General features: G+C 37.6%; 1 protein-coding gene across 5 annotated transcripts in view; it reads right to left on the bottom strand.

The window, feature by feature from the left end:
- Positions 1-731: 731 nt before the first annotated feature.
- The window catches only part of Tasp1 (taspase 1), a 208,123-nt gene continuing 188,336 nt past the window's right edge, over positions 732-20,518 (bottom strand). For all 5 annotated transcript variants that reach the window (XM_048348782.1, XM_048348785.1, XM_048348784.1 and 2 more), the window contains one exon: positions 732-1,779. In XM_048348782.1, the coding sequence (XP_048204739.1) occupies positions 1,669-1,779 (111 nt within the window). In that variant the 3' untranslated portion in view covers positions 732-1,668. The remainder of the gene's footprint in view (positions 1,780-20,518) is intronic.

The raw sequence follows: 20,518 nt of genomic DNA, 5'->3' as shown, positions 1-20,518 counted from the left end.
CCCCCAAAGAAAAGAAAATCCTGCCAACAGGTAAGGAAGCTTTTGAAGCCATAGACTCCGAACCAACCAGCCCATCTCTTAGTAAGTTCTCAGCCTCATTAAGAATGAGAAACAGATACCACGGCACCAACCTGTCTACGAGAACACAGCGAGACCAATGTAATTGCCTGTAGGAGGAATATAAATCAGCAACTCTCCAATCATTCATATTTACACTCACTCCATTTTGGTTGTCTTTCCTTTATAATTTAGCCATGCATCCATGTCAAGTGTATAATTTCATCTGGGGCTTTATCAGTCACCGCCCAGAGCCATGATTATATGGTGCAGGGAAACTTCCTCCCCCTGAGCAAGTCTATCTTTAGTATCTTCTTGATAACCACTTCTTACATAAGAAATCAAAAGGAAAGTCTTGGTTTTCTTATGTGGCTCCAGAATTCCTAAATAGAACATTTAGAAGCAATTTATCAACTGAAGCCATTGAGCTTTCAGCTGCCACTAAAGTTTTTCAAAGCTCAGTGTTCCTATTCCTTCCCTTTGTTATTTTTATCGAATTGCAATGGAAATGTCAGGGGTTTCCATATTGAGGATTCCATCATGTGGCATTTTCGACTTTGATCCTTCTAGTGTCTACCATAAGCTTCACATCGATAAGACAGAAAGATGTATACTGCTAAGTTTTCTATAAGTATGGACTTTTTACAAAAAAAATAAAACACAAGTCTCCAATCTAGGGTTCAAAGATAATTTATTACTCTGAGAAGAGGAGTCACACACTATACCCAGTAATATGTTTCTTTTATTTTTTGTGCATTTATCTTAAAAATATATTTAAACAAGAAACAAAGATAATATGAATTTGCCATAAACTTTGCTTTCTTATTTACAGTGTTACATTGTAAATAACATTCCATTATACACAAATTAAGGACTGTGCATTACCGTCTGTTCTCTTTACACATTCTTTCATAATATAGTCCATGTAGCTCGAAGCTATGCAATATTTAAGCTTAGAAAAGCTGAGGGAAGTACAAACTTTATCAATAAGACTATTATTTTAAAAAGTTCTGACTTTAATTCTCTGCTAGATTGTTTCACTGAAACCATTCTTTGTTAAAGAAAAATGCCCCATTTGAGGGATGGGAACATAGCTTAAGTCAACACAGGGTCCACTTAAACTGGCTGACAAATAAAAACACTTTATTACTTATTACTGCTATTAAACGGAGCACTAGCACTGTCAAGTCATTTCAACACATAGCTTTACTCTTCAATTCAGACACAATATTAATGACAGTTGGTACCTCTTTATAAATAATTTTAAAAAAACTCCTGTGACTTTAGGTTTTACTTGTAAACAGTTAAAGCACACATTTCGGTAAAGATGATTTGATCATTCCCAGTCTTAAGCTACACAATGAGATTCTTCTTTGTCAAGGGAGAAGTAAGCACACATTATAGACAGACATACACTCGTACTCGCATTCCCCCTCCCCCTATTTCTGCTCACCTGCCTAAGGCCCGAGTATCACTGAGTGCTAACTATAGCAGCTCTTGTGTCCCAAGCGATGCACAAGGTTGACTGGAATTATAAAACAAGAAAGATAAAACATCCAACTTCAGTTAAAAACTCCAAAGGCTCAGGATCTGAAACAGCTGTCAGATATGTCACTGTAAGCCTGAAGCGTAGTTCCCTGGGCTCTCCAGGCGGCAAACCCCACCTTCGATTGCAACCGACTGTCCTGCCACCGCACCAGGAGGGAGTCTTGAAATGTGAGTCTGCAGAGAAGGAGAAAGGAGAGTGTCACAGTTGCCAGCAGGGTCCCCCTCATGTGATAAAGGTGGAGCCAACACTAGAGAAAAATGTCTAGTTTGCTTCTGCATGTCCACAGACCATGATGATGGTAACTTTTAGATACCAAAAGATCTATTTTGTTTACATTGCTCAGGGGAGATTCACTGAACTGACTACTGCAGCAGCCCCTACAGATGTGGAAGTGACCGAGAGACTCTGACCATGCATATCACACTGTTTTAGTCATCTCCACGACACTACTGGTTTTTATGCCCTCCATTGTGAACACACTCTAGCTATCTAAAATCAACTAATTAACCTAGGGGTAAATAAATGTCAGAAGCTTCTAAGGAGAGCAGAGGGACTACCTCTCTAATCTGTTTCTCTAAACAGCTTTTTTCTTTTTTAAGGACTGCATCCTAATGGGTTCAAATGCACAGTGTGAGACTTTTCTGCAGCTGGAAATTTTGGCTATGTAGGTAAGTGATTATAAAGTATGTCTTCAAGGACATACTGTTTATGTTCACAAAGAATCTCAATTGTTCTGATTAGTGTGGTAAGTCAGTCAAACTAGCTTGCCATACCAGACTCTTCTTGGATCTTTGCAGAGTACAGAATAAGTTCAGTATGCTGTTATGCTAGAGATGGAGTTTAGGAATTCTTAAATGCAGATTGCTCTGTAATGGTGGAATCCTATGGCCTTATAGCTCTAGTTTTTGTTGTTGTTTCTTCCTAATCCCTGAGCAGCACACACATATCCTTGAGGCTAACACTTCTGAAGAACTATAACTTGTAAACCAAATTGGTTATTCAAAGCTCAGACTGTATCTCAATCAAAACAGACATGCAAACAAACACAAGAAACAACTGAATAGTTTGCCTTAGGAATTCCAAAATAACAATGTTAGGGGGAAAAAACAGGGCATCATATAACTACTTGGTATCTAATATAAATACTATCTGAGCTTTCCTATCATTCACCCATTTAATTTTTTATTTTTTTTGTCCTGGTCTTGGGACTTGAATTCAGGACCTGGGTGCTGTCCCTGAGATTTTGTGCTCAAGGCTAGCATTCTACCACTTAAACCAAAGCTCCACTACCAGCTTTTTTAGTGGTTAACTGAAAATTAGAATCTCACAGACTTTCTGTCCAGGCTGTCTTTAAACCACAATCCTCAGATCTCAGCCTCATGAGTAGCTAGGCGTATAGGCATGAGCCAGTGGTACTCAGGCATTTTAAACTCTTTTAAGACAACCTTAGTCATATGTATTCTGTAGTTTTTAGGAAGACTACAAATATACGATTTAATTTGAAAGTCCAAAGCCTTTATTCAGTGGTCATATTTTAGTCCCCTGCCTCTCTAGGCCACATGCCATCAGGCTTCCACTTTTAGGAGCTGTGTTTGCGTTCCTCAATGAGAGTCAAGGAGACTCTTTCAACTCATTATCCTACTTTAGGGGCCCCAGGAAAACAAATCTAGACAGACACATTCCAAAATTATCTCAGGAATAATTTGTTTACTAGTTTCACAATTCTGAGGGTTTTGTTCAAGAGAGCTTGAAGCAAGATAACTGCAGACATTTACAAATAGAACAAACGAGAGGGGAAAAACACTTGGCAGTGGAGAGACTTATAAAACAGCATTTCAAAGCAGAATGAAGGTGTGCACATCAACCAGGGAATAAACATATGCATGACCACACAGTGCATTATGTCCAATTCTGACATGAATCCACACAGGCATGATAATGGCTATGCATAGCCTACAGAATCAAAATACCAGGGGTTCCTGGCTATTGCTTCTTCTGCTTGGAAAACCAGCTACACTACATTTCCCAGCCTCTTTTGAAGCTAGGTATAGTCATGTGATTGAAATCAGGTCAGTGGGCTAAGGTGAAATGTACAATCACCAGGCCTGCCAGGGACCCAAGTCACCACTGGTAGAACAAAAGAGAGCTCCCAATTTTGTATCCTACGTGAATTAGAAACTACATTTCTATTGTGTTTGCACAACTACACATTAGTGAATTTTCTTTGTCATAGTAGCTGCTATTATCTTTACTAATACTGGTTTCAACCCAGACCTCTGCACTCAGCTGTGTGAACACTGCTGGATACCTAACTTAGCAGGCCATGTCTATGGGTAAAGTAGTAGCATTTATCATAAGTCTAAAAAAGACTGTGAGAGAGTGCATGCAAAGAAAGCATGCCATAAAACAGAGCCACACTACCAAACACTATGCAGTATAATCTCTATTACAGATTCTTGAATATCTCAGAAATGGGAAACTATATTTGAGAAGTTTGTAGGTGTGCAAAAATAGCATCAGCTATTTTAATAAAAACTTAGCTACATGCCAAAAGGCAAGGTCAAAGATAGCAGACTAAACTTTTACGTCAGTATTTCTGATGCTGCTGACAAAATCACTAATAATTATGGAGTGTTTGCTGTTAAGGGCCTTGTATACACCAACTTGAGTCTTTCAAGACTCAAAAATAATACACTTGGGTGGTACAGAGAAACCAAAGCAGTAGGGTGCTGACAAATTGCCTTCTAATACCATAGAATTTTGAGGGGAAGCCAAACAGTTATACAACATTACTAGAAAATCACTAACAGATATAAAAACACAGATTATGGGGGAGAAGACACATTTTCAATCATAATTGGGAAACTTCAAAGTGATCCAGAGTTAAAGCTAACAATGCTCCACAAGTTCTACTCTTTATTCGTTGTTCTGAACTTAAATAGCCCTTGATTTCCCCTTCACAGATTCCTCTCTTCTGTTTGCCTCCTCACCATTCCTCCAACATGGAGCACATTCCTGTCAAGGCCATTATAGTGCTCTCCTCACTGCAAAAAGTTCTTCCTTCAAACCTCAATGTTCCTCCCTTGCTTTCTTCCTCCACATCTTTACTCAAAATCTACTTTCTGAGGAAGGGTGTCCTGGCCTCCCACCCGAATTTCACTACCACAAGCCTCTCTGTTACAACATTTCCTATACCCTTACCATGATTTCATCATCAGTCTACTTTGCTGAAGTATTTCATTCATTACCAGTCTCTTCTGTTGAACACAGGCTCTGGTGAAGACACTGTGGGCTGTTTGTTCATGGTTTTTCTGTTCAACACTACAAAAATAACTTACTTGTGGTAGGAGCTCAATATATGTTTTTAACTGAAAGAAAAGTTTTCTAAAGTATGAGGGGTACAATTGAGGCATGAAAAGAAAACTAAAAATTAGACATTTAACATTTCTTAATGAAATTGTCTTTATTAAAGCTTATAGGTTTTCTATAAATTTTTGAAGAGATTTGTGTAAATTATATAATCAACATGATATTGAAGTTGTAGAGTATAATGCTCCACATATTTTCCAAGCTACCTACAAAACACAGAGAAAATATGATCTGCCACTCTCCATCCCCTACCGTGCACATGTGTACTCTAGTAAATGCATTATCCTTGTCCAGAGAAAGACCTCTGGAATCATCAGCAATCTAAATAACAGTCGTGCAGAAGCTGGATTCATGGTGGAGATCTTGGGTTATCCTGTATTAAAGGCATTTTGGAAAATTCAGCATTAGGAGAAATATGGGGGGGGAAAATCTAGAGCAAGCTTATCTGCCTGGGCAATTTTCCTTCTGGAAAGCAGGAGTCCAGCCTAGTAGGAAAATACAAATCCTAGATGATTTTTTTTCATATATTGGCAATTGCACGTACATTTTCTAAATATAATCTGGGATGTGCACATTTTATAGAATAAACACCCATTTAAATTTGGGTTAAGCTTTTATTCTCTATCACTGTGTCTCTTGAGCAATATGAATTTGATTATGAGATCACACTGTGGTCTAATACACCTTACACTCTTATGTGATGAATTCTTATCAGATGTGGTAACATTGTTTTCCTAGCACAAACATGATAGAACTGGAGCAACTGATTCCAGAGAGAAGAGCTGGGCCAGTATGTCTAGCTAGCTTTTATTGGCATGTTTCTACTGTGCCCCCCTCCCCCCTTAATAAACTGATTCAGAGACACTGCCACCCAGATCCATTTCCCAGAAGTTCCTGCCCATCGCTTTCAAGAGCTGCCTTTCAAGGAGACAAAACTTATGAATAAGTATATTCTGAGCATTCTTTGTGTGTGGCATTAAACCTTGGAATGTAGTTAACTACTCTAAAAATAGTTTAGTCTTCAGACCTCATCCTGAAAGCAGATGTACCCTACTAACTGACAACTTCATATGTATCTTCTTAATATGGTTTGAAATAATGTGTGTATTTCACAGAATAAACACATACTAGCTACAGTCCAGAAGATGGCTACTCCCTTCCTGAGCCTGTGTGATATAGGGAAGTGAAAAGTGAAGACCATGAGAGAGAATTCCTACAATACCCGCTCTTCACATCGTCAGATGCTGACTTCACTCTTATATACATTGTCTGAGGATTTACTTCTATTACAATACTGTTTCAAATTCGAAAGTTATAACTAGGTCAGAGCTATCTGAAAACAACCTCCAAGTGCAACCTAACAAACCAGAAATATCAACCAAATGAGAAATTAATGCTATATGTTAGTAATAATGTTATTGTATGTTGCTTCTCCCTCAGTTTCTGTATTTAAAGTGGATATGCCATAAAAGTTTCATGGGCAAATAGGGACAAAACACAAAAACAACATTATGATGCATTTCATTGTTGCACTGAAACAGAATGACATAAAGGGAAAAACATCCTATTGTTCTCACATATAAATATCATGTCCAAAGAACCTTAAAATACGATTAAAATGCTGTCTGATGAGAACAGCATGTTGTTCCAGTCTCATGGCCACTTTGGTTTCTTCTTTCACCATGCTTACTGACACCACAGTTCAGTTACAGGCAACATCAGACAAGAGTCTGCTCCTATTTTTAGCTCTAAATTCCCATGAGGGTACCCACACGAATGTGGTAAACCCTATAGTTAACTATTATCCCCTCCACCACTCACATGGAGAATGGTTATGAATATTCCCCTTTGCTAAAGGTGATAAAAAGCTCTCTGCCATTTAGTAAATATTTACCCTGCATATATTATGGGGGCAAGAGAAGAATGAAACACACATGGTTCTTATCCTGAGGCAATTATGACTTTGTAGGATACAGAGACTAGTTTCTTGCAAAAATCTTAAAATAAAAGTTCCTATACTTTCATCATCTTTTAGTTTCAATAATGCTTTTCCATGATGAGATCTCCTCAAAATATCCTGCCAGGTAGAAAGTTGTATACTATAACCTACTTTTGAGGTTAAAAAAAAACACAAAACAACTAGACCTAGAATGGTTATGTGGTTTGCTTATGGTCAGAGAGGAAGTGGAAAAACTGAGACGTGAATGAACACGTCTGGACTCTAATTTTAGGGCTCTCTTTACTCCCACAAAGCCCTGCCCTGAAGATGGATTCTAAATCTAGCTATGTTCAGAGAAACACCTTTCACTGTAGCAGGCTTAGGAAGAAGTGGATCTTTGGACTGCAGTAGGGCTGATTAGAAAAGCCGCTGCCACAAATATAACAGCCAATTCTGCAAGACTCTGAGACTACGAGTTAGGTTTGTGCCTCAACTTTGCTGCTAGTGGTCACTAAATCTCTCGGTGTCAACATTCTTATAAGTAAAATTCTTTTTTGAAAAATGGGCTAAAATTTGAGAATCTTTTCTTTTTCTTACTTTACAGTTTTATATTTGAATGCCCCTGTAAATATTGTTCAAATAATTTTTTAAAAACCCACATGTCTATATTTTTCTACAATCCAGGTTATGGATTTTTTTATTAGCTCGCCTAAGAATTAATTATAATTGGTCTCACCTTCTTAGATTCAATCTAACCCTTAACAACAGTGTTCTGAGAGCAATCTCAGGATCACTGACCAAGGCCCACTCTATCGGAGCCCAGGGGGGGCTGAAAATTCCAGCCTTTGCTGGGGTCTGGTTCTTCCAACTCTATAAGAACAAAGCTTGTTCCTTGAGCTACCTTTTGGATATCTTAGGAGGGCAAAAGAAAAGGTCCATAGGAATATTACACTGACTATATGTAAATAAAGAGCTGAAAATATACTGACAATGGTATATATACTAAGATTGTGGAAACGACTCTGATTTTTAAACTATTATTTAAACCAGGAATACTGGCTCACATCTGTAACCCCAACTATTTAGGAGGCAGAGACTGGGAGGATCTTAGTGAGAAGCCATCCATGGCTGCCAGAAGCCAAAGAACCTTAAAATACGATTAACCAATAAAGGTGTAATGGTGAATACTTGTGGAGATGGAGCATAAATAGAATAATGGTCCAGGGTGGCCAAGCATAAACACAAGACTTTATTTAAAAAGTAAAACTGTAACTTCTCTGTACATCAGTTTGATAATAAAAATTTGAAAAAAATACAAAAAAATAAAAAGTAAAGCAAAGCTGGGTGCTGGTGACTCACGCCTCTAATCCTAGCTACTCAGGAGGCTGCTATCTGAGGATTCAAGTTCAAAGCCAGCTGGGCAGAAAAATCCATGTGACTCATCTCCAATTAACAAGCAAAAAGCCAGAAGTGGAAGTGTGAAAAAGCAAGCTTTCAGTGGAAACGCAAAACAAGAGTACATGGACCTACAAGCCCAAATACCATCATGCACATATACATGCGCGCGCACACACACACAGAGCAAAAGGGGTTCAGGAAGTGGTTCAACTGGTAGAGTGCCTAGAAGGTTAAGTACAAAGCCCTGAGTTCAACCCCCCACCAAAATATTTTAAGAGGAACAGACAGTATTTTATATTAAATACAGAATTAAAAAATGTCAGTCCATGTATTACACACAATCACATTTGTGCAAAATACAATATTAGGCAATGTTAATAGTAGTTAATGTGGGGCTGGGGATATAGCCTAGTGGCAAGAGTGCCTGCCTCGGATACACGAGGCTCTAGGTTCGATTCCCCAGCACCACATATACAGAAAACGGCCAGAAGCGGCGCTGTGGCTCAAGTGGCAGAGTGCTAGCCTTGAGCGGGAAGAAGCCAGGGACAGTGCTCAGGCCCTGAGTCCAAGGCCCAGGACTGGCAAAAAAAAAAAAAAAAAAAAAAAAATAGTAGTTAATGTGGAGTTTACTTAGGGACAGAACTGGACTATTCCTCCTCCCCTCCCCACAGCCTCTTGATTTTCTTAATTATGTGGCAGGGTGATTTAGTGAGTCATTAATGTAGCATCATAATCATAATTAATTTTTTAGTCTAAGTTTTCTCACTTTGCTCCTGATCTAGATCCATCTGGAGGGTGTGACTGTGTTCCTACTCTCCTCAGCACTAAGGAACAATGAGCATGGAAGTGAAATGTCCGCACAGGACATGGCAATGTCAGCAGATGAAGGTGACACCTGATTCTCACTGAAGAGATTCGTCCCTTGGTTTTTTCATCCCATACTCATCCATCCTCCTACAGCTGTCTGGTCACAACTTTTCAGAGCCCTTTGTTGATTCCTTCTCATCTCCCTAATTTACAATCATGATTCTTCCCAGTCTCTTTTTTTCTGTTTGTATGAAGCTCCCTTTTAATCTTATTCATTCTTTTTTTAATCCTTTATCCAATGAAATTTCTAAATAAACACTTCTAGTTTACTTACCTCCAACAACTAAGTGGTTAAAAAGTTTGAGTTCTTGAGTTAAGATCTTATGGTTTGAATCTTAGCGGTATTAAGATAGCTGAGACCTTAGATAAGTGACTTGGGATTCCAAACATTTCTTGGGAGGGGGGGTGGTGGGTGCTTAGAGGAGAGCTAAACTCTGCAGACGAAGGTTCGATTGGACTCAATTCCTGTATAAATGCTGGAGGTTTCTCTTCAGGTCTGTAGGGGAGGCTCTGGAATATTATTTCCTTAGTAAAAACAGTAGCCTCCTTTCCTGTGTATAAAATCTTGTACAGAGGTCTCAACACCTGATGATTTGTAGTAGGTAAAATTTCAAAATGTCAGATAAAAGATTTTTACTACAGCTTGAAAAGAGCATCTTGTAATTTGAAAAGAAATGAAAGGCTAATGTTTAAAAACTATAATAAATAATGAGCCTTTGTTATGGACTATTTCCTGATAATCTCAGTTGTTGTGTCAGTGAGTGATTTGGGAGGTGTAAAACCTAAAAACCACCAGGACACTCTTTGAAGAAAGTTCGTGTCCAAAGTATCTGTTTCCTGATGGATTGTTTTGTTTTACTGAAACAGGGTCTCACTATGGAGACTAAGCTAGTCTTGAACTCATGATCTTCCTGTCTCAGCCTACTGAGAGCTGGTATTGCATGTGAACACAGAAAAATTCAGACATCTTGTGATCAAGAAATCTATACAACCCTGTTTAAGCCAGTTTACCCCAAATGTCAAGGAATGCCTTCCTTTAGTATCAACTGCAACTGGATATCTGACCAAAAAAAAAAATGTACCAAGACTTCCCTTTATTAGAATCCAAAACTAAACTTTGGTTTTCTTTGCTGTTTTTTCCCTTGCCCATGTAACCACCAGATGTTGGAATGTCCCAGAATTTAATATGTTGTAGAAAATATTTGAGAAGTATTTTTAAGCATAGAGTGAAGTTTTTGACTGCATTGGAAACTAGGTTAAAATGATAACTCTCCAGCCTTATCACCTCTTCAAATTACTACTCCATTTTTCTACTTCCATTTATAGGAAAGTTCTTTGAAAAAGTTGCCTACATATGTCACCTCAATTTATTCACTACTATTCTCTCTTTAAGCCTCTTACAATCAGGGTTTTGCCTTAACTAAAACCCTTATAAAAATGAGCAATGTCTTCCAAAGCAAACTCCCAAGGCTTACAATCAGACTGAATTTAAGGAGGCTCTACACAGCCTCTGATAAATTTGATCACCCTCTTGTAACACTTTTTTCCTTTGGTATTTAGAACATCACATCTCCTTGGCCTCTTCTCTAACTTAAAAAAAAAATCATAAAGTAGCCAGATACCGGTAGCTCACACCTATAATCCTAGCTATCCAGGAGGCTGAGATCTGAGGATCACAGTTCAAAGCCATCCAGGGCAGGAAAGTCCTTGAGACTGTTATCTCCAATTAACCACCAGAAAATTGGAAGTGGTGCTGTGGCTTAAGTGGTAGAACACTAGCCTTGAGCTGAAGAGCTCAGAGACAGTACCCAGGCCCAGAGTTCAAGCCCCACGACAAAAAAAAAAAAAGTCATAATTAAGACTTTTTAATCCTTTTGGCTGGCTCTCCAATGAGGAATTCTTCAAGACCTTTTTGCTCCTGCTTAAGTTCATTCATTTTTTTTTTTTTTTTTTTTTGGCAGTCCTGGGCCTTGGACTCAGGGCCTGAGCACTGTCCCTGGCTTCTTCTTGCTCAAGGCTAGCACTCTGCCACTTGAGCCACAGCGCCACTTCTGGCCATTTTCTGCATATGTGGTGCTGGGGAATTGAACCCAGGGCCTCATGTATACGAGGCAAGCACTCTTGCTACTAGGCCATATCGCCAGCCCTTTAAGTTCATTCTTGATTACCAAATATACATCTCCAGCTTAGTCTTCTCTCCAGATACACACATCTACCTACCTCCTGGACATGGCTATTTGACTAATAGCTAGCCAGGCATTTTAGAAATAACTTGTCTGAAGTTGATATTCTGTTACTTCCCCTCAAGCCTTACTCCCCCTTCACTCAAGTAAATGGTAACACTACTCTTCAGTTTAGGTCACAATCATCTTTTCTATTTCCCATATATCTCTAATTTATCAGCAAATCCCATTGGTTCTGTCTTTAAACACCTAAGCCAACGACCTCTCACGATCTGTGTGATGAGTGATGTGATCCAAGTTATTATTATCACTCCCCTGGGTGATGACAACCTACCCTGCCTTCCTGCCAGCTGCTGGAAGATATTTAACATTTAAGTCAGGTCCTATAATTCCTTAGGCTTCTACCTCATAGTTGAAAACCCTGACAATGATCTGGGTTACATAACCTTTCTCTTACTGCTTACTCTGATCCACTAAAACTGGTTTCCTCACTCTCCCTCCAAGCCACAACACTAGATGGTCTTTGTACTTGCTGCTCCCTATGCCTAGAATGTTCATGCTTTGCTTCTAGAAGTCTTATAAAACTTTTCTTGAATATTGCCTTCTTAGTAAGACCTAACATTATCCTAACTCCTTCTCCAACTTCATGTCTCCTGGCAGAATATGTGTTGTAACTTATCTTACTTTTTGTCTCTCCCACTAGCTCATGGTTCTGGGATACTTGTCTGTATTGTTCATCATTATCTCCCCAGAAAAGTGCCTGCATCGGATAGGAATGAGGCTTCATGGTAGAGTGCTTGCCTAGCATGCATGAAACCCTGGGTTCAATTCCTCAGTATCACATAAACAATAAATATTTTTTTAAAAAAGAACCTTAAAAAGTATCTGCATATTGAAGATATTCAATAATGGTTATTTAAAAATAATTACAGTGGGGCTGGGGATATGGCCTAGTGGCAAGAGAGCTCGCCTCGTTTACAGGAGGCCCTGGGTTCGATTCCCCAGCACCACATATACAGAAAACGGCCAGAAGTGGCGCTGTGGCTCAAGTGGCAGAGTGCTAGCCTTGAGCAAAAGGAAGCCAGGGACAGTGCTCAGGCCCTGAGTCCAGGCCCCAGGACTGGCAAAAAAAAAAAAAAAAAAAATTACAAAAGAGATTCTGTGTTTTTTAAGTACTACTCCTAAACAAATTAAGACTTTTTAATAGCAAAAATTTCATAAAGTATAGTGGTACAGGCCTGTAATCTCAGCACTGGGAAGCAGAGGTAGGTAGATGGTGAACTGAAGGCCAGCCTGGGCTACAAAGCAAAATCCACTCTAAAAACAAACAAACAAAGAAACTTCAAAGCAAATAATTAAGGCTTCTTTCCCAGTCAGTCCTTAAATCCCAGATACTCTACTACTGGTTAACTAAGGTTGAAAAAAAAAAAATGCTGGGCACTGGTGGCTCATGCTTATAATCCCAACTACTCAGAAGGCTGATATGTGAGGATCACCGTACTAACCCAGCTCATACAGGAAAGTCCCTGATGGTCTTCCAGAAGTGCAGCTACAGCTCAAGTGGAGAGCACTAACCTGGAGCACAAAACTGAAGACAGAACCCAGGCACTAAATTTAAACCCCAGGAATGGTGAAAAAAACGCATTTTTTTGTTATCTATATTGATGAAATTTTATTTTCTCTCTATATGGCTTGCTGAATAAGAGTGTGAAATACTAGATTGAGAAACTTCTTTTTCTTTTTCTTATCTTTAAATACAAAGGAGTTACCATTTAACAAAGCAGGGATACCATATATGTAGTTCAATGTCGCCCCTTTCCACATTCTCACTCTCCCACTAACTCTTTTACTCACCCCTTCTTACCCCCACTCTTGTTAATTCTGTAGGATTTACACTGGACTCCTGATTACATTCTCCCCTTATTCTCCTCTTGGTTGTCTACCCCTTTTCCTTGGCCCCACCCCACCCCTTTTCAGTACCTGCTTCCTAGAGTTCCTGTTTTTCTGAACTTTGATTTTGCCTTTTTTAGGAATTATATTTGAGATCTCCCTTGAATCTACCGTATTTCAATTAATATATTTATATATGATTGCTTACCACCCAATGGATTTGTACATCAGATGTTATCTCTGTAAAGACTACGCTTGCGCATCTGATCAGGAGCCTTTAGAAATTTGCAGGAACTTAGGGTATTTTCTATTCAGGCTGTACTAGGTTTATTACAGAAATTATTCCTCTTTTTTTCTACTTGTCTCTCTTTTTTCCTGTTATACTAAAATAAATCCTTCATAAAAATCTTAAAAAAATGTTTGTAAGACCTTTCATTTTTGTCCATAAACATTTTCAGTGGGATAGTATATAGTTAGTCCGTTCTCTCTGAAATTTAATATCCATAAGAACAATGGAAGAAATCAGAAAATTATTAGGTTTCTCATCTCTTATAGAAGTCATATTTAGTACTTTTGTAGTTTCCCTCCAACCTCTACTTTTTTATTTGCAAATTAAGAAAAAGCTGTTTCCAAGAACTTTGAGTATGTTCAGACAGCGAAGTGTTAATATCATCCTCATTCTAAATTGTTTCACTGCAGCAGACAGTACAGTCCAAACATGTAGAGTCCAGTGATGACAGCTCAAGAGCATGAAAGTAAATTGTCAGTACCTACCACTTATTGCATCCAGCAGTATTTGAAAGGAATGTAAATAGAGAGCATAGCTCAACCGTGCCCAAATGTCTCAATAAGTTAATACTGAAATGTTAAATTTTCACCAATTTATAGTTACTGCTTTACATGCAGGACATAAAAGCCATACACTGTAACGATCACAAAGGAATTTTAATCCTTAAACAGATTAAACAGAATGGATTCTCCAAAATGAAGACTTCAAAAAAGGACAGAAACTGTTTTATGGATGAGTAAAAAACTGCTTTATGGATGATATAAAAATGAAAATGTATTCTAGCAGACTTGTGTTAGAACTGACATTCTATAACAGAGGTCAATCTCAAGTGCTTATGAAGCAGGCCAGATCTAGAACTGTCAAAGAAGTGCTCTGGCATCACCAAACAGAATAGTTACCATGTGGTTCCAACCAAGTGCTGCCACAGGGGAAGTTGCTCACAGTACTCTGTTCTTATAGAAGGAACCCGATCAGGAAGAAAAATATCACATTTTATATGAAATTTAAAATGTTTAAACTTTATATAAATTTTATATCTTTTCTTAAAAATTAACAGGCTGATTTTTTTTTTTTTTTTTTTTGCTCAAGACTAGCACTCCGCCACTTGAGCCACAGTGCCACTTAAGGCTTTTTCTGTGTATGTGGTACCAAGGAATCGAACCGAGAGTTTCATGCATGCTAGGCAAGCACTCTACTACTAGGCCAAACTCCCGGCCCCCCAGAAGTTTCTAATAGGGAATAATAATGAGAACAAAATCTTATATCCATCAACCATTGTAACAAAGTTCTACCCTAAGCCTCAACATGAGTCACCTCAAGAGGTATCTATCAAATGCCTAGTCAGTGCAGGCCCTGTGTGGCCACTGTTAGTTCCACACAATACTGTAGACTTAGTAGCTTCCATTCCTGTCACTCACTTATTCAAGAAGAAAATGTAACAAAATTATCATAACATAAAATCAATAAAGATCCTGATGATTTAGGAAATCTTAGTAAAAAATAAAAATGATACAATAAAATATCTGGCCTTTTTTTTGTTAAGAATTTTAAGAAAAGAAACAAAAGATTCCTTTCATCATTTCTCTAGTTTTTCCAAAAAGCAAATATCATTATACAATTATTACTCACTCATACTGCCTCATTTACACATCGTGGTTATAGTTCAATGGGCAACTAGCAAACACGTCTGCCTATAAAAGCACATGCGTGCTTATAATTTGGGTACTAGAAGATAATAAAGTGGGACTAATGTTAAATTCATAGCTGTGACTGATAACTATTTAAAGACAAAGAAATTAATATTTTCACTATTTTCCCATTGATAAAAAAGCATAGAAATATTTACTTCCTTTCAACTAACATGAAAAAAATCTACAAGTTCAAGTAATAGAAACTTATCTTCCTACAGATCTAACCATATACACCAAGGTTTGCTTGAATCAATATGGTTCACACCTCTGAAGACACATACTCTTGCCGACAGGATGAATTCCCTCTTTGTGGTGATTCTATTTATTGCTTTGGAGCAATGTCAGATGAAACATTTTGGAGAAAATTATGGTGTAAGACTAATTAGGCAAAAATATAATTACTAACTGCACTTAAAGATGGAAGAAAATTCTTACAGCTTTATTTCACATATTCATTTGCTGCAATCTCATATTTGTCTGAAGGACTTTCTTTGCAGACCCAATGGGATCCTACTGGCAGCTTCAAGAACATAGAAAAGAAACATAACTTTCTACATATGAAATTCTGGTCAAACATAAAAAGTACAAGTAACATCACTGACCAGCCACCTTTTTTTTTTTTGTAGTCCAAAAGTATACACACCAAATTTAGCTGTGTAGGATGCTTTTCTTATATATAACCTTTTGGTAGTGCCTTATCTGCCTGGGACTGTTGGCTTCCTGCTAGGGATCAGAGGCCTTTGATTGTTGGGTAACATGTGGACTGTATTATTGAAAGCCTTTAAATTTTAATTTCTGTTAAGTCCAACTTGTATCTAAGTAGCTCTTGATAAATCTAAAGCACAGTCCAATGTATCTATATGCACTAATAAATCCATGTGATCCATGGGGCCACTGTCTTGGAACTGAAGTCTCTTCCTAAGTAATACATGGCCCATACACACCATTGGCCCTCCACTATCCATTGCTGAGTAGAACCAAGAAGACTGCTTCTCCTAGATTCTTGAAAGATAAATTTAATAGTAATTAATGAGAAATTTTATCTCTCCTATTCTTAAGAGAAACATTATCTGGCAAAGTGAGTTTAACAGAAAGGTTACTGGCAAATTTGAAACTTCACTTAAAAAATCTGGAGCACTGTTGGCTCATACATGTACTCCTCACAAACCCGGAAGCCATAAGATCCCTTCTCAAACAACCACTGGGCAGTGGTGCATGCCCATCCATCCTCCTTGTTTTGTGGGAAACATAACTAGATTGACTATGGTTCTGACGTGCACAGGGGCAGAAAGTAAGACCCTATCTCAAACAGCCGATGAAAAAAAAAGGTTGGAGGTTTGATTTAGCAGTAAAACACCTGCCTTGCAAGCTCAAGGTCCTAAGTTCAAACACACAATTAAAAAATAAAACTTAAGGTGGGTCTTACAGTTTGCATAAGACCTCTCTGGTCAGCTATTTGAAAGGGCTCTATTACCACCAAACTGGCTTGAATTTCAGTGTTGGGAGAGGAATGTCTTTTCTTGTTGCATCAACACTTCCCAGTCCCCCTTTTCTCTGCTCTGGGATCTCTGAATTTAATTATGTGTCTAAGTTTACAATTTAGTTATTTTTTTTTTTACTCAAATCTACCATCTCTTCCAGGGGAAGAACAGTGAGAATCTCAGAGGTACAGCTCATTATAGTCAACTTAAATGGCACCCTTAAGAATACAATTGCAATGTAAATGAGGCACGAGAAGCAGTATAGTTTGATATTCCTAAGTGATTTTCCACAACTTCCACCTCCTCTACTACTATCCTCACCAAAACTAACTATGAAATTTAATGTACTAATTCATACACCTTGCTTACTTAGTTAATTTTTAGAATACTACCAAAACACCAGTAGTATTCCTTCTTTAAAGGTAAGGAAATGGAGGCAGTCCGAATTGTAACCTGCAGTAGGTTATAAGACAAAGAACAATGTTTTCAAAATGTAAGACTGAATAATTCCAATGTCCATTATACTTATCATTACACCACATTACCTCTGCATAAATGCTCTCCCTAATAATTTTCCCCCCAGACTTTCAAAAGTATAGGAACAATTTTCATACAATAAAATGCACAGATGTTAAATAAACTGATGACTTCAGACAGCTTGTATATCTACAAAACCAAATCACAAATTTAAAATTTTTCCACATATAACTCTTAGACTCCCTCATGCCCTTTTCTTGGACACTTTCAGATTTCTATCACCATATTTGAGTTTTGCCAGGTCTCCAAAAAGGAATAATTTACCAAGTATTCATTTGTGTCTTTTGCTCAACCTAATGTTTTTCTTTTCTTTTTTGTTTAAGTATAGAAAAGAATTTATTTAGCTCTGTGAGACTGTATAGTTGGCATAGGAAGATCTTATAAAAGTTTTATAAACTATGGTAAATATTCAGGATTATTTATAAGGCTTTAAGACATTAAGTGTGAGAAAGTTAATGGTCATCAAGATTTATAGGGCTGAGGATATAGCCCAATGATAGAAGGCTTGCCCAGCATGTGTAAAGCTAAAGGTTACATCCCCTGTAACACACACACACACACACGTGCACACACACACAAAATTTATATAAACAATCACAATCAAAATTAATCACAATCAAAATGGTGAAAACCAATCAAAGAAAAAGACTTTTTGCGTCCCTCAAGCATAAAGAACAGAAATCAAGTATTTATTCCTATAACATATTCGTTGTAACCTTTTACTATATTTTCTGAATGCAGGATTAATAACTTTTGTTATGTTTTTTACCTCATTGTCACAGACATCTATTATATTTTCCTCAAAAGCAGGAAAGAAATGTTTATTAAGACAGCTATATTATGACAATCTGCTAATTGAAAATAAAAGTTAGAAAATTAAGAATAGATGCTGAGGTTATAATATCACTATTTCTCATCCGATTAAAGAACAATTTCTTTATAACAAATTCTGCCTCATAAAATCTTTCCAACTTACACAGAATAAAATTGAAAATATGAAAAACCTGTGATAACTTCCTAGAAATTATGTTTTTGTAGCTTAATACTGGTAGTCCTTGACTATCAAAGAAAATTAATATACTGTTTAAAATATATGTTTTAATTAAAGTGTGTTGTGAGTTACACAATAGATTGGATAAGCTTGTGAAGAATTTGACTAAGAGTATATATTAGAAGATACAATTGTCCACCTGGATTTTTCTCTCATTTTGTAAGCAATATTAAGTAATTGTTTGTTACAATTATTAAGTGCCCAGTTCCCTATTTGCCAGTTTGTGGAAGTATTTTGAAAGAAAATGTTTTCCTCTAACAGGACCCATAATACCATTGACTATGCTGAATAAATCTTATTTTTTTCTTGAGATACACATTCCCATCAGTATTTCTGAGAGAAGGTTTTGATCATTTCTTCAATGTCTGGTAGGCCTGAACACATCATCAAATTTGGAAGTTTCTTTTTCTTTTTTTTTTTTTTTTTGCCAGTCCTAGGCCATGAACTCAGGGCCTGAGCACTGTCCCTGGCTTCTTTTTTGCTCAAGGCTAGCACTCTGCCACTTGAGCCACAGTGCCACTTCTGGCCATTTTCTGTATATGTGGTGCTGAGGAATCGAACCCAGGGCCTCATGTATACGAGGCAAGCACTCTTGCCACTAGGCCATATTCCCAGCCCCCAAATTTGAAAGTTTCTTTAAGGATGCTGTGAAACTTCAGAACACTGAGATGGTAACTAAACCTGCTGATCTCAGAGCTTCTGATACACTGAAGTACAGGGGTGTCTCTTGTCAAGGAACAGTTCTGTGATTACAGTAGCTTTATGCTGAGCCATGAAAGTCTGGTAGGATAAGTCCTCTAACTTTGATCTTTTTAAAGCTGATTTTGTAATTCTAGGTCCTATGAATTGCCAAATACATTTTAAAACCACCCTGTTGGTTTCTTTCTTTTTCTTTTTTACATGTTGGAATTTTGGTTGAGACTGCTTTAAATCTATGGATACATTTGGAAAGAATGGTTATCATAACATTTTTAAGTTTTCTAATCCAAGAACATATTTTCCTACTTACTTTTCTTATATTTCTCTGATCTCACTTTTGTAGTTTTTCAGGGAACAGGTCTTGTATATAATTTATCAGATTCATTCTATATCACCTAAGAATAACCAGCTTTTATATTCTCTTTTCTTTTTTGTGCTTGTTAGCAATTTTCAGTAAAATACTGAATAGAAGTTATGAAAGTGAACTTGCTCTTTGCCCATTGCCAATGGTAGAAGGAAAGGGTTTTGATTTTACTCGTTACCATGATTTTTGGTAGATGCCCTTTATTAGGAAGATCCTCAATTTCTAGTATTGTGAGAATAATAAAAGTTCATTTAACCTGGTGCTGATGGCACTATAATCCTAGCTACTCAGGAGGCTGAGATCTGAGGATCCTGGTTTGAAGCCAGCCCGCGTGGGAAGATCTATGACATTCTTATCTCCAATTAACCACCAGAAAAACAGACGAGGAGTTGTGGCTCAAAGTGATAGAGCACTAGTCTTGAGCAGATAAAGCTTAGGGACAGTATCCAGGCTCTGAGTTCAAGCATAGAAGGATTCATTCACGGATTGGTTGTCATGGAATCACTATGTAGCCCAGTCTGGCTTTGAAGACCAATCCTCCCATCGCAATTTCCTGAGTGTTGTGGTTACAGGACTATGCGACCATGCTCAACTTATTTTGATGTCTTTACAATAAGTGGAATTTGAAATGATCATATAATTTCAAGATATACATTAACTATTTTCCCCTTAATTTGGTAATATATTATACTGGTTGATATTTTTACTGCTTTTTTTCTTTATTGTCAAAGTGTGATATAGAGGGGTTACAGATTCGTATGAAAGGCAGTGAGTATATTTCTTGTTCTACTTGTTACCTCCTCCCTCATTTCCCCCCCCCTTCTTTGCCTCTCCCCCCAAGAGTTGTGCAGTTGGTTTACACCAAATGGTTTTGTAAGTGTTGCTTTTTGAATGGTTTGTCTTCTTGTTCTTTGTCTCTGGAATTTGGTATTCTCTCTCCCTTCCCCAGTTCTAATACCAGTATAAACAGTATCCAGGGTACTCAGATGTCCATGTACAATAAAATTCCCCATTTTAAGTAAGTGTTCAATTCAATCGTTTGGAGTATATTTGCCAAGCTGTAAAATTATCTAATTCCAGGACACTTTCATCACTTCCAAAAGAAACCCTATGCAATTAGCATAATCCTCGGTCCCTTTTAACCACTAATCTAT

This window comes from Perognathus longimembris, chromosome 6, assembly GCF_023159225.1.
Source record: "Perognathus longimembris pacificus isolate PPM17 chromosome 6, ASM2315922v1, whole genome shotgun sequence".
Taxonomy (NCBI): Eukaryota; Metazoa; Chordata; class Mammalia; order Rodentia; family Heteromyidae; genus Perognathus; species Perognathus longimembris.
Note: the sequence above shows the minus strand (reverse complement) of the source record. Positions and strands in the feature narration are given on the sequence as shown.